This window comes from Squalius cephalus (genome assembly GCF_949319135.1).
Source record: "Squalius cephalus genome assembly, chromosome: 7".
Classification (NCBI taxonomy): domain Eukaryota; kingdom Metazoa; phylum Chordata; class Actinopteri; order Cypriniformes; family Leuciscidae; genus Squalius; species Squalius cephalus.
In genome coordinates, this window is record NC_137128.1 from 26,368,881 (window position 1) to 26,384,397 (window position 15,517).

The window sequence follows — 15,517 nt, forward strand, 5'->3', positions numbered from 1 at the left end:
ACAGATTAATTTGCCTACTCTGCCTTTAATCTATTATTCATTATCACCTTTTTATTGAGTGTCATCTCTTCTCTGCTTGTCTTTATGGGTGATTTTTCAGTTAGGGGATTTTTTTATTATTATTAGTATTTCAACAAATTGTTTTGTAAAGAGATTATATGCTTTAAATCTTAATATGGAAACAATTTATACATTTAAGTTAAAGGGATACTTCACCAAAAACTTAAAATTCTGTCATAATTTACTCACCCTCGAGTTGTTCCAAACCTGTATGAATTTCTTTCCTCTGCTGAACACAAAATAAGATATTTTGTAACCAAACAGCTGATGGGCCCCATTGACTTCCATAGTATTTTTCCCCATCAACTGTTTGTTTACCAATATTATTCAGCAGAAGAAAGAAATTCAAACAGGTTTGGAACAACTTGAGAGTGAGTAAATTATGACAGAATTTTAAGTTTTGGGTGAAGTATCCCTTTAACTGAGTGGTAGCAAACTACAAAGTCATTACCATCACATACAGCATCAAAAATCCACACCAACACCCACTATACCAAAATTTACTTGTAGGTTGATCAAGGTCATGATCTGATCTTTCATCAGGGTCATGTGATGAAACATCTTTTATCAAGATTTCAAGTCAAACTCTGCCTTAATTGGACAATCACCCTCAAGCATTGAGCCACCCGTAAGCCACTGTGTATGTAACTCATCTAATCAACCTCTTGTCTTGACGTCAACTCATCCCTGGTCATTCGGCTTTCTGAAATCGTATTGTTTCCATCAGTCTTCTGAGACTGGCACACCAACCCAGCGTCGCCCTCCAGTGCCAAAGGCTAAAGCTGCATCTGCTACCAACTCTAAAAACGGCACAAGCACCACCTCTGCCCGACGCTCCTCCGGTGAGTTGTTCCGTCGTATAGAATTTAGACAGCAGATTGAAATTTACATGGATGAAAATGAGGCTGTGAGTCACAATGGCATTCATAGTATGAAGGTCAAAACTGTTTTTGTCTACTAAAAGACTTTGTAAAAGTGTTTCGTCAGCCAAACAATTGGCATGCTGTTATACAACAGTACAACCAATTGAATATACTGTACTCCTGTCCCTCACAGCCTCATTTTGATTCCTGTCAAAAAAAAATTATATGGCACTACCTACTGAATCAACATTGGACAAATTAAATGCCTGGAAAATGGATATACAGGAAGATATAGATGAGGCAGACTGGAAAGATGCATGTCTTAAAGCACAAACACAGACAATAAATACAAGGTTTAAATTACTTCAATATAAATGGTTAATGAGAGCTTATATAACACCTGTCAAACGTCATCAAATGTCTGGTAATATTCCAGATATGTGCTCTAAATGCTTGGATGATTAAGGTACATTATATCATTGCCTCTGGGAATGCCCAAAAATACAAAACTTCTGGAAGGAGGTTATAAAATGTATGTCAGACATGTTTAACATTAAAATTCCTCTGAATGTAAAACTTTGTATTCTTGGAATATATCCAATGGACTTTATACAAACATCAAGACCGATTGAACTTGTAGACTTTGGTCTGCTTCAAGCCAGAAGAGCTATTGCATTATGATGGAAGAATATGGATGCTCCATCCATGAAAATGTGGATAAAGGTATCAAACTGTATCGGACTGGAAAGGCTAACTTATATTGCTAAGTGCAAGAGGAAAAACTTTGATCAGCTGTGGGAGCCATACATAAATATCATGTAAACTGGGAATGTAGACCTTACAGGAAAAGACTTTGTAAACACTGTCTGCAACAAATTCATTATTATTTACTTATTTATTATTATTTATTTATCTTTATTGGTTTTTATATGCATTTCTTCCTTTAAGAAGTGTAAATTGAATATGTATATGTGAAAGGTGTAAGCATGTCTTGTTCTGTGGTTAGAAAACTAGAAAAGGACAATACATATTTAAAATATTAAATAAATTATGGCACTACCATGACTAAGGTGCAGTATATAGGATCTCGGGTTAAGTTTAAGTGAGGCATAATGATGTAATGACTTTTAAATTTACATAATGTAATTTAATTGCATGTTTTTATAGCTACAAAGACTGAAAACCAAGCAGGAGAGGTGAAAAAGGCACCAGGTGAGAATGATGCAGTTTTCTTACCTATCTTATTCTTATCGAGAAATATTTTGGTACAATAGTGATAGACATTAGTGAAATTCAACTACATGAAATGTTAAAAGACCTGGCAATGATATTTACTACATACAGTAATACGATTGTGTCAGATTTCAATGAGTAGTTATTTCTCTGCTTATTGTTGCAGTGTTGTACCTTGTAAACAAAATTTCCAGCGAGCTAATAAATTCTAACTCTTGTGCATTTTAACTCCCAGAAGTTGCTTTAGGGCAGCCAGGAAGATTGGAACTTGTGATTTCCGAACGGTCTTACCATTTTTAGGTGCAATATAAATCGTTAAACCATCTTAAGCTTTGAGACTGGATGTAATATAAAGTGTGATTAACATGTTTGTTCTCCCAATATAGAACAATCAAGCCATCAAGATATTAAGGCAAACATTTCAAATAGCAGAGACTATAACAACTTGACTTGAATAACAAGTCAACCAATGAAATATAATAATGTAGAGAAAATATATCCTGGGCAAGTAAACAGAGACAATCCAAAAAAAAAAGAGATTCAAAAGTGGAGAGATCATCTTTACAGTGGTCAGGTGCTTATGTGCAAATAAAGGTGCTTACCTGTCTGTAGCTGTTACTAAATTCTGCTTTGATGGAGGCTTAAAGAGCAGGGTGAGAACTTTACCTCTACCGTTTCCTGAAAACACAGCAGTTCTGAGCTAATACACACTGACTAGTGCAGTTTGTTAGTCATCAAATCTGAAGATGCTGACATAGTCAGGGATAGACTTACTCACAGAGGCTTGTCTCAAATCATCACACTGATAGAGCCTTCAACTCCTCTCTTCATCTCTTTGTACACAACAGCAGAAAACCTTGTCACTTTTGTAGTGGCTTAGGAAGAAGAAACATTCATGAGGTCAATGACAACAGGAATTATCTGTCTGTGACCTCTCATGCATACTGTATTAAACCTACTGCGGTGTGCTGTTTTCTGCTGCAGTACTTAATTGTTATTTTACTTTATTTGCTTCATGTTTTCACAGTTAAAACAACTCCAAGGACAACTCGCACACCAACCTCTGCCACCAGCACAGCAGCCACCAATGGAACCCCGACCCCTCGACCGTCCCGCATCACCAAACCCCCCGTGCCCAAGCAGACTCCCCTTGAGAGGAAGCCTCCTGTGCCTCGAGCCCCCCGAAGCGTCCGGACCACCAACGCACCGCTGCCGGATCTAAAAAACGTGCGCTCTAAGATCGGTTCCACCGATAACATGAAGTACCAGCCTGGAGGAGGCAAGGTGAGTTGATTGGTCAGGACAGAACCAGGAGAATTTGCATGTGTGCAAGGAATGAAATAATCTAGGCTTTAGAGACACACATAGATACTGCTCTTGACCTCATTGTTTTCTTTACAGATTTAGAATCAATTTGATGCATTATTTGGCAACACATGATCATAAGCTCTTGTGCTGCACTATTGCTGCCATTAAACGCATTAAGAAATCTCAAATTCTGTAATAGTTGTTTCTCATTCGTATGTCTCATATCGCTGCTGCTCAATGTAAATTCCATTATTCATCTGATTGATCCTTAACTTTAAGATACAGACAGGTTTGCCTGAGCTCATGGATCCATGGATCCAACAATTTTTTGTGATTGACGTCCACCATGGAAAACAAAGCCTTCAATTTTTCATTGTACACTGAGATTTTCTTACAAAATGTATGTAGAATGAATTTGTCTGTTTTCTATAGCCATCTCCTTGGCAATTATCTTACCCCATCTCTTTGAAATAAAAAAGACCATATAACTGGATTCCATAAAGGGTTTTCTCTTATCGGCAAGGATCTGGTAAAGACAATGCATTTGGATTTCAGACGGTGACTGTCAACTAAAGGCCACAATACATCATTTAAATTAAAATGTCTTTTTATAAAACCTTCCATTAATTATGTTTGCTCTTTGGATTTATGCTTCCATTAATATTTAAATGCATAGTTCACCTCAAAAAATGTTGTCATTTATTCACCCTCTTGTCGTTCTAAACGTGTACGACTTTCTGTCTTCTGTGCAGCACAAAAGAAGATATTTTGAATAATGTTTTTGCCAGTCTAAAACAGCATTGTGCCCCATTGACTTTCATTGTATGGACACCAGACAACACAAAATATCATCTTTTCTTGTTCCATTGTAAAAAGTCGTACAGGTTTGGAACAAAGTGAGGGTGAGTAAATGAAAAAAAATACTTTTTTGGGTGAACTATCCCTTTAAGTTTCAATGATGCCATAGATCTGCTTTGTAGTTAGTTGAACAGACACACAGTTAAATACACTATCTCCTGCGCAATTCATTAGACACAGACTGTCAGGTGATTCTTCCAGATTCAAAAGTAACCTTAGCATACTGACTCACTCATTGTGATACATCCTATTCCTCCGACCCTGCGACCCTGGGCTTTCTGTACCTCCTCCCTGCACTGCACTGACTAAAGGGGTGCTTGTCTCCTCAGGTCTCTGCAGCCCAGGGCAAGACCGATGCTCTGCCAAAGACCAGCCAGGGCAAAGTGAGTCCCTCCCAATGACATCTCCCTGACTCGCTGCCTCAGTATCACTCTGTCTCCTGCTCTTGCTCTCGCTGTCTTTCCAAAGATCCTCTAGAAACTGGTTTAACAAACCCACATTTTTATGAGTGTACACAGAAACACTAAACACTTAAAGACACTTAAAATTTGTGAACTGAAATTAGGGTAAAATGGTTTTCTGAATGAACATGCGATCACAGTTGTTGTAGATAAACTTGTCCACATACACTTGTTAGAAAAATATCATTAGAGCAATGCAGCTTTGTCCCTGTATGTCTTCTGTGGATTTAACACCATACCATTCTGTCTCTCATTAGTTCACCAATGAACATTGTGCCACTCTTTGTGGAATATTTGTAGAGTCTGCTTTACCATTGTTACCAGTTAAATGTTTTTGTTCTTAAGCTTTGCAGTAACCACGTCCATAAAAAGCATAACTGCATGTTGTACAGACTCAGCAATTGTATTAACACTGTTGTGCCATTAATTTCTTACCCTACTTTGGATTATTTGCGCTCTTGCTTTTGCTTTTAAGGGGGGGAAATGTGTTGACACAGCACATATAATATGTGCTATTTATCTCACCTTTCTTACAACTTTTCACAAAGGAGGCTGTGGCTATTCTTGGAGAACGTATGAAATGAAAAATGGGACGATTCATTTCCATAAATTTTCATAAAATAGAACAAAAATGTCTCAAAAAATATTATATTATATTATATTATATTATATTATATTATATTATATTATATTATATTATATTATATTATATTATATGTTTTACATTATATTGCTTAATATTAGGGCTATGTTATATTATTGACTGGTTATTAAATGTCTACATTCCAAAGCATTCTTGAGATAGAACTATTTAAGTTTGCATAGTGCATTTTCATGTCTATGCGAAAAAAATGGGGGGTAACGGTTAAGGGGTTCAAAAAAACGTTTCCTTGCATTCAAAAATACTGTGTATTACAAAATGTGTTTTTAGCTCCCAAGATCACCTACAGCCTCCTGTTGTTTCACAATGCCAGATGTGTGTTTTGAGAAATTGTGCCTCTTTATAACTTTATAACTCTTTATCCTTACTAAGGACCTTTAGCAGCATTTTGCATGTTAATTACTAAATAAGCTTTAGTGCTACTGGTGTTTCTTTGCTGCTCAAAGAATCATCATGGTCATGTTTTTTGTTTTCAGCAAATGCATCAGTTTTCGGCACAGCCTGTGAGCTATGCAGTTAACTCCAAATCACATTTGCTTGGAGTGGTCTGTTACAAGAGGTCAAATGAAATATATTTAGACAGCAAGTCCCTCGAGTTTTTAAGCAATACCTGAGATTAACGCAATAAAGTGAGCTTTAGGCTGTGAAAAACACACTCTGAGTCAGACAAAGTGTTCCTGGCCTGCTATTACTCTGTCCAAACAAATATATGAGTCACACAAACAAATACTGCACCAAACAGCACAGTAGACAATGAACATTTATTTGAGTCTACCAGAGGGCGTCCATAAAACGTTCAGGAATTAGCTTACATCCTCAAATACAAGAAAGAGAAAATAAATGTTTTGTGCAAATAAATTAGTGGCTTGATCATTAAAATTCAACTACTTGACATGAACATGATGATTTTGTATTTTCAGTGTCGTCGTGCTACTTTTTACTTTTGATTTACAAAAGTACAATATTGTTTAACACACTCACAGCCTTCATAGCTTCTGTGTCGATCTGTTTTGCATGCGTTACAGTAGAATAACCTATGACCATGTGTCCTCTTTGCTATTGTGCTATGTTCAGGTTCAGATAGTCCACAAAAAGCTGGACTTCAGCCATGTGACCTCCCGATGCGGCTCCAAGGACAATATCAAGCATGTACCTGGTGGAGGAAATGTAAGTGTACAGTGTCACCTCTCTTTTATAAAACTGTGTCAATTAATTTCATAACAATGTGTTGCTCATAGAAGTACAAGTATGTGATGAGCCACATATAACCAGATCAGTTTACAATGAGTTAGATTTACTTTCCTCTAAAGACATCCATTATAAGAATCAAATGACACTTCAATCTAGCAACTCTTTACTCATGGTCTCCAGGTTCAGATTTTAAATAAAAAGGTTGACTTGAGCAAAGTGACCGCAAAATGTGGATCCAAGGACAACATGAAGCACAAGCCAGGTATGGGATGGATCGATTTTAATGTTGCCTATTACTGTGAATGCAATCTCATTGTGAGTACATGCAATAAATAGCCATGTGAATGATGATTGATCTCTCTCAGGTGGTGGTGATGTGAAGATTGAATCCCATAAGGTGAATGTCAATGCCAAGGCCAAAGTGGGATCACTGGACAATGTAGGCCATGAACCAGGAAGTAACAATGTAAAGGTGGTCATAAATAATAGAGGATATTACATATTAGGAATGTGCATCCCTCTTTCATTATTGATATTACATTTTCATGGGGTTCTTTCAAAAGCAAGTAAAGTACCTACCTTCAATTAATAATTAGTAATACCAGAGAATTTATTTAATGTACTGCACACCAATGCCATAGACACGTGATGTGGTCCAATATGCACCCCAAACACATGCAGGGTAATATAATACTTTACAGACCATATTAAATATGCCCACTAAAGGGCGAGCATAACAACCAATGTATAATATAATTCCTTATCCACATGGAAAAGAGAATATAAGCCAGGCAGTTTGTAAGCAGGTTCAACCCCCTCAGCATATAGAAGTGTGGTCAGGGTTATGGCACCTCACATGGCTGAGTACCACTCATTTAGTCTGTGTGCAAGTTATTTGATATTTCCTAGTGAATTACTGTTTTAATGACCTTAATATGTGGCCTTGTTAGGAGATCAATGATATTCACTTCACCTGTGACTGGTCATAATGTTTTGGCTTATGTTGAAAAATCCAGCAGTGCTGGGACCAGCATAAGGTGTGTTTTGCATGCTGGGACCAGCATGGGATGCTGTTTGCTGGTTCCCAGCATGGGATGCTGGTTGATGATTTGCTGGTTCCCATCATGGGAAGCGGGTGTGCTGATGGACCAGCATATGATATCTTCTGGGTGCTGGTATAATCCCAGCAAAACCACAACATAACTTGTGTATGTGTTGCATATCATGTTTCTTAATATGTGTTCATAGTTAAATAAAGACAAAGGCATTATCCAATTAACTTTAATAAATTATTTAATAAAGAAAAACACATGATGTAGGTTACATGTTTATTGACAGAGCAAAGTCATCAGTGTTAAACTATTACAAAGGAACACTGAAGCAGTGTAGCAGTTAGTGAAATAAAATAGATTCACTCTACAAGTGATGATAACGACACCCTTTAGTTGGGCACTTGGCCCTTGACTTTGGTCGAATTAATGATCTTTTAGCAGTTGATGAAAGTGCATGCTATCACTATTGTCTACAATATTTCATGCTCCTGTCTGCAATGACATACCTTGTACTATGTACACTTTTTGGAACCAGTGACTTAACAGCTGGATTGTGACACTTGAGTTTCCAAATAAGCAAGAAAGTCTTTAAAAACAGCCAATTTTATTTTTGAACTTTCATTGTCAAGTTGCTATTAACTGTTCCATTGAAAGAACTCTTCTCAAAGCCCATGTTATTGAGCAAACTGCTTATTATTATGCCGTTAATTGGCACTTTTCTTTGTTTTCATATCTCTAAAAGTTTTTGTTCTGCAATGTACACAAGCTCTTTTTAACTGATTTGTGTACAGATCCTTTGAAACAGGAGACAAAACCCTTAATCCTTTGAAATGTTGAATGACTATGCTGGTCCACCAGCTAAACCAGCATTAACCAGCTCTAAACCAGCACAAACCCACATAAACCAGCCTCGACCAGCATGGAATTCATGCTGGTTTATGCTGGATTTTTCAGCAGAGAATATTACTGTTTACTGTATTTTTGATCAAATAAATGCATGAGACCTTTTTCAAAAACATGGGGAAAAAATCATACCTACCCGAAACGTTTGAACGGCTGTATCTTGTGTTCTTGTTCAGCGCAAAAATTATATAAAGTATTGTCAAATTTATTCACTCTTAACACAGCTGTTAAGGGTTAACACAATGGTTTTTATGTTTCACATATGCATTTGTGTTTCATATCATATATGCTCCTTACATTCTTGCACACAGACCGATAAATGCATCTTTGTCTCCTTTCTATTTTTTGACCTTGCATTTGCAATGTGTTTCCAGGCTGATGGGGTTCAGCAGAAATCTGAAGGAAGTCCATCTCCCCCTGTCGTCTCTCCACCCTTGCAGGCAGGCAATGGGGCAAAAGAAAATGGGCTGAAAGAGAACTCTCCTACTCCCGTACCTTCTTTGGGAGAAGGGCCCCGGGACTCCCAGGGCCTGGACAAGCGCATCCCGGGGACAAGTATGTGTAAAATTGGCAGATTCAGCCCTTATATGATACCTTATGTAGACAAACATGGAAAGACATAATATATTGTGGATATAAGAATTCAAGAATTGTCTCCCTTTCAATTCTTGAGTTGGAATTTGAATTGAATTGGCCACACCACAATTTGAACTGAAATTTTATTTGGACTGACAGAATGAAGAATTTACTGAATTACAATTCAAGAACTTCACAGGTAATGCATTCATATATTCAAATAAAGAGTTCGAAAACCCTGGTGTACATTTTTTGCACAAATTTCAAAATATATCTAGTTGATTTTCTGTCATTTACACTGACTATAAGGGCTATAAAATAAAAAGACTTTTTATAATATTTTTTTTTTTAAATTCAAACAAGGATTTCATTTCGATTAGCAATCCTGTTTTCTTACCCCAATTCAAATTCAAGAACTAAACTGAAATTTAAAAGACATTCCCAGTTCAATTCTGAGTACTGCACAAGCCTTGTTTATACTGGGAACAGATTAGGTTAGGGAGGAAAATCTTTTGAAAAGATTTTGAAGTTGACAAATGTATTGCGACGTACGAAACTGTGCCCAGCTATTTGTGGGGATTTATCCTTGCCAATATCTATAAAATTTAGTTTTTAGTTTTTTAATATAGCTTTTCCATTTCTTTGCCTCCAGACTGAGCCCTACAAGCTGAACTTCCGCGAGAACGCACGAGCTCGCACGGACCACGACGCTAAAATCATCTCCTGGTCCCTCCTGAGTGGCAGCCACCCCCACCCACATCGCAGCACCTCTCTCAGTGTTTCTCTGGGGTCCGCCATGTCCTCACACTCAACCCAGCTTATCCCATTCACTCAGCCATGAGATGTGTGCAGACCAGCAGGAGAAGGGCATTTCAACACAGCTTGTCCCTTTTAACCCCATCTTCTCATTAGCTTCTTCTCTTGCTTTCAATTTTCTTTGTTTATTCCTAGCTGGGAAAGCACCTAAAAAATCATGCTTTGAGAATGACTTAATTTACAGTGCTGCTGTTCGAACGCAGGGATTGGTTTGAGGCTAGATTTGAGATGAAGTCTCCAGATGTTTGGAGATGGTTGGATGGTTGTCCAGCCGCATAGCTCTTGTGTCATCTTTGTTAAAACCACAGCATTTAGCCCGTCAACGCCGAGTTTCTTTCCTACAAGCCTGTGTTGTCCCTTAGACAGACCTACATTTAGATGCAATACCCTCTTTTCTGTCTGTATCTGTTTGGCAGTATACGTTCTCCAATGGGAACCCCAGAACTCACTCGAGATGTAGCTTATTACATCGTATTATGGCAGTTAAGCTCCCTGTATTGTTAGTATGTGGGGCTGTCTTAAATCCCAGTCAAAAGGGACGAACCAGCCGCCATCCATCCATCTGCTTCCTTTGCTCCTCTGACCTTGTCCACCTCACACAAATTATAAACCCTGGTCTCCCCTAGTATTTAAATGAGCACTTAATCATTTGAAACATATAGGCTGTTCAAACAATAGCATATTTACATCTTCAATGAGTTTGCTGTCTTGTGTTAATCGTAAATTACTGTAACGATGAGCTGTATCCTTATGATGTCTAACCATCTGATTACATCTTCCACTTTCCATTTCCCTCAAAGCGTCTTGTGAACTAGTAGGACACATGACACACATAAACTACAGCATGATACAGGAAGAGCAAAAGGCAGTGGCACGCAAGCTAAACAAACAGGATGGAAAGGAATATAGAAAGTTAGAATGGATATGTTTACACTCTGTACACAGGTCATGATTATTTGCTCAAAGGTCCAAAATCATCCCTCACCTTGAATTAAGTATCGTTCTTCCAAGTTCAAAAAGTAGAAGACTTTTGCACTGAACATATAAACTGGCATGTGGGAGGGCCCATTACATTAACAGTAAATGTATCCTAACTGAGCATTGCAATGCAGTGCATTTCCCTATTATTTATTCAATGGCAATTGATAAATTGTTGTTTAGAAATTACTATTTAATCGAACATAGTAGGAAATGCAATTTGTTTTTGTTTTTTTACCAAGTGATGTATTATTCACAAAGTAGTTGAATATCATAGTTTTAAACTCTCTAAACCTACTATTGTAGGGCTGCTGTTTTTGAAGCTCATGACTAGTGACACTGTTAACAGTGAATTTGTGGGCACTTTATTGGTAGTAATATTACTCTAGATATCTTTGGCTCCACAATGCCTGCAGAGAAAATAAAAAAGTTGCTGTTGTTGGTTTAAAGGTTATGTTTGTATACAGGGTTTGATTCCCTACATGTTGTGACATTTTTTCCTGGTATTTTACTGTGATGTTATGGCAGATCATTTATGGTAGTAATGTTGTAACATCAAAGAAAATCCCATTTAAAACTGAACAAGAGACCAGGAAGTATTAAATTATGCAAATATCTTATTAAATAATTAGCTGACGAGCATTTTAAATGCACTTTATGATGGATGTTTTATACAACGAAGAGAGCGAAATGATTGACTGAGCACATCTTCCTAAATTGTGTCCCATGAAAAAGAGCCCTAGTTACTCAGAAATGCAAAACATGTACCTGTGTCTCATATAGCATTCTGTAAATACAGTTTGTACAAGTGTGAGCCAGTGTGCTTAGCGTAGAGCAGTTGCGCTTGGCCAAACGGTCCTGTCTGTAGTTCCTTTTGTGATTAGTGTGTACTGTTCAGGGGCTGTGCCAGTAAACTTCAGTGTTGTACTCTTGATACAGTGATCATAACCTTTCATGCCTTCAGACAGCTCGATTTTGTCCTTTCCATAATGAATGAACACTCTCACTGTGTTAGTACACTTCTCACGTCCCCCGCACCAGTCCGCTCAAAGCAGTTTTGTAAATACACGTTTCACACTTTATACCCCACAGAGGGAAAACACTTCTTGATTGGGTTGTATAGAGAAGCAAAGTGAAGATTTTGCATCTATGAATATTTCTCCAGATAGTATTTTATTGTTAAGTGAGACTGCCTTTTTTTTCTTTAAAAAAGGGCTGGCAAACAAGAATGTTTTTAAAATGTTATGTATTCAGGAAGCAAAGATTATGTATTATGTGTGTAACTTTTTCTCTTTGTCATCACAGGTCACATACTAAATACAGTGTAATCAATAGAAGGGGGAGGAGTGTGTTTTTGACTGAGGACCGAAAAACTGAATGGACTCTGAGGAAGTCCTTCTGTAGGCTATAGATAAGGCATAGAATTCTGGTAATGACTTGAGTAGCCTGAGACAGGATGCAAAAAGTGGAGTGAAAGGTTAGAGCTAATCAGTAACCACAGGAACAATGATTCCGCCCACAAAACTACACCTGGCACATAGACCTTGAATGTTGTTTGGATATCCATGCTGCACATCTGTATGAGACTAGCTGTCACTGGTAGGCTAATTGGCATGTTAAAAAGTAGATAGAGCACTCTAAAGTTAGGCAGCAAAGAGCCCCCTAGTTTGTCTGTTAGGACTCACAATGTGTGTGTACTACCCACTGAACACAACAAAAGAGCATGCTTACAACAAGGACTACAGACATGGTCCTAAATTTGATTTACTGTCTCCCCTCTTATTTAAGATGTTTTTTTTTTTTTTTTTTTTTTTTGTATGAAAGAAATAATTGTGATTAATTGTTAACTAGTGATGTGGATATTTAATCATGAATAAATAAAAAGTCAAGCAACATGGGTGTGTATTTATTTATTTATTGTTGTTATTGACGGCATGTTGTTTGCAGTGAGGCATACAGTGATGGGAGAAACTGAGCTTTTCGAAACTGAATCAATTGAACAGGGCCATCGCCACTGGGGGTGAAAGGTGGTGACAATTATATGGGCCCCTTTTTTGTCAATTTTCAAAAAATTGACACGAGTCACAACGCATTGCATTATGCACCTGACCTGCTGGCTGATGATGTATTTATTACATCTTTATTTAATAATATTACCAGTTCCATATTATCTTTATTAAAAAATACATGATTTTATTTTTTAAATTTGACTGCATTCTTGTCAATTTCTAAATGTTCACTTTTTGATTTATGAATTATAACAGACTGATGGGGGGGGGGACATTATTTTGCTGTTGTTATTTTTTTTTTATTTTTTTTATTATTATTTAACAATTTCTTGCTTGTAGTTAGTTTTTATTAGTTGTAATTTTTATATAAACATTTAACTTTTAAAATAAAGGTTTTACAACAACATCACCATCTTCTGTTATATGTGGGCCTCCATACTCATCTAGTGTACAGTATATGATATTGGTGGAGGGTGGTGGGTGGTGGGGGCAAGGGCGCCGTAAAGGGGTGGAAGGTTAGGACGATTCTAAGGGCCCAGGCTGATTTAGGGCCCAGAAGAGCAGACCCCCTTTTTCATTTCTTATTTCTTTTCTCTTTTTTATACATACATTAAATGTGCTAGGGCCCCTCATGCACTAAATGTGTATTTTGTCCGTTTTGACCATAGATTTAATATTTAAAAAACAAATAATGTATTTACTGTTTCAGTCACACCCCTCCCCCTTACAATGGTTCATTCCACCTGCGCTGTCCGAGCTACGATCGCTAGTGTAACGTCTCTTGCTTATTGCACTTGCTATGATGCAGCGCAGACAGTGACACACGCAGGCATGTCACATTAAAAAATAAGGGCATCAAAAAAGGAAAGGAAAGAGAAGACAGAGAACGCCGAAGTCGACAGTAGCCTATGTCACACAGTTTTTCAAAAAGAAAGGTATCTTGCCCTATTCCTGTATTCCAAAACTTTCAGAGTTACTTTTGTTGCTACATGACCTGCTTTTATCTAGCTAGCTTAGTCAAATAATTACTGAATTATGATTTACATCCAACAATAATAACATCTCTGGGTTATCATGTCTCTACACCATAGACTGTAGAAAATAGCTACACAGATTCAGCGGCTGCTGCACACCCACGTCCTCCTCCTCCCCCCGTGCGAAATTCGCGTCCGATATTTTAGCACGTTAAAAAATAAATACAACCTCACGTTATGTCAATCACACTTGCACACTGCCTCCGAAACTTTCGTCCGTCAAAAAAAAAAAAAAAAAATCGGATCGGGTTCGATTTTCTGAATTTTTCGCATCCGTAACAAGGGTTGGAATGGTGTTTTGACAGTTTAGAGCCACAGAATGACGGATACGAAAAAACGCACGCGAAAATTTTGGATTCAGTGTGCATGGACCTTCAGCCGAACAAGGTGAGCCTGCTCTGAGCGCGAAACTTCACTAAGATTGAAGCCTCTCAACACGTCTTATCTACTGTGTTCGCCACATGATGATAACTTTACAAAACAAAAAGTAATCTGCTTCAAAAATCACAAAATTAGTTTGCCGCGTGTGTTCTGTGAAGTGACAGTGCTACGATCGATTATGTCAAACTTGACGTTCTTAATATGAATAAAATGCCCCAGAAAAAAAAAAATATAAAAAACCCAATAAAACATGTGTCTGTAACCATTGGCTATAAGGAGTTTACAAAATAGATATTTTAATATTTTATATTATGAAAACTAAATAGGCCAATAGAAATAATATGGTTATTACGTGTGTGTTTGACTTATAAGTCAAATTTGTATAAATAAAAAAAAAAAATTCTTGTTTTTGTCGGCTTTGTACTCATCTTTAGATATTTTAACTACGCAATGTACTAAGTATCTTTTTTAAAGTATACAGGGCATGTTTATTGGGTTAAATTTTATCTGTAAAAAATGTAGGGGGCCCAGAAATTTTGGTTTCCATAGGGCCCAGAATTTCTGGCGGCACCCCTGGGTGGGGGCCCACATCGATATTTTTTCAGGGGGCCCCGAATCCTTTAGCTACGGCCCTGCAATTGAACCAATTGCATCGCAAAATGATTCTCTGTTTCGAAGCATTCAACACGGTCAAAGGGAATGCAACAAAAACTCATTTTGCAAACCAATTGCAAATGTGTTATTTAAAGTGTAATCTATTAAATGAAATAAACAAATCATCTAATATGTGAGCCTGGACCACAAAACCAGTCACATAGGTCAAATTTTTTTTTAAATTAAGATTTATAGCCTACATCATTATACATCATATTTGACCGAGATACAACTATTTGAAAATCTGGGTCACATAGCCTATATGTTATTTTATTAAATTGTAGGGCTTGTTTTATGGAATGCTTGGTTAGTGAGGCCAATAAGAGACTAAAACTAAAATTAAAACTACAAATTTATAAAAACTCGATCGGTGTATGACTTCAAAGTACCGCGAGAGCGATAATGAGCATACGAAGCCATATGCTCTCTAATCGCTCTCGCGGTACTTTGATGTCATACACCGACAGGTCTGTCTGAGT

The 15,517-nt window shown here is 37.3% G+C and overlaps 1 protein-coding gene across 14 annotated transcripts in view; it reads left to right on the forward strand.

Annotated features, from left to right (window-relative positions):
* Positions 1-10,802, forward strand: part of map4l (microtubule associated protein 4 like) — a 36,127-nt gene extending 25,325 nt beyond the window's left edge. For 6 of the 14 annotated variants that reach the window (XM_079876667.1, XM_079876668.1, XM_079876678.1 and 3 more), the window contains 9 exons: positions 788-902; positions 2,091-2,135; positions 3,184-3,440; positions 4,652-4,705; positions 6,519-6,611; positions 6,816-6,897; positions 7,001-7,107; positions 8,965-9,145; positions 9,819-10,802. In XM_079876667.1, the coding sequence (XP_079732793.1) occupies positions 788-902; positions 2,091-2,135; positions 3,184-3,440; positions 4,652-4,705; positions 6,519-6,611; positions 6,816-6,897; positions 7,001-7,107; positions 8,965-9,145; positions 9,819-9,823 (939 nt within the window). In that variant the 3' untranslated portion in view covers positions 9,824-10,802. The remainder of the gene's footprint in view (positions 1-787; positions 903-2,090; positions 2,136-3,183; positions 3,441-4,651; positions 4,706-6,518; positions 6,612-6,815; positions 6,898-7,000; positions 7,108-8,964; positions 9,146-9,818) is intronic. The other 8 variants (XM_079876670.1, XM_079876676.1, XM_079876666.1 and 5 more) reach the window with 5 other exon arrangements.
* The last annotated feature ends 4,715 nt before the right edge of the window (positions 10,803-15,517 follow it).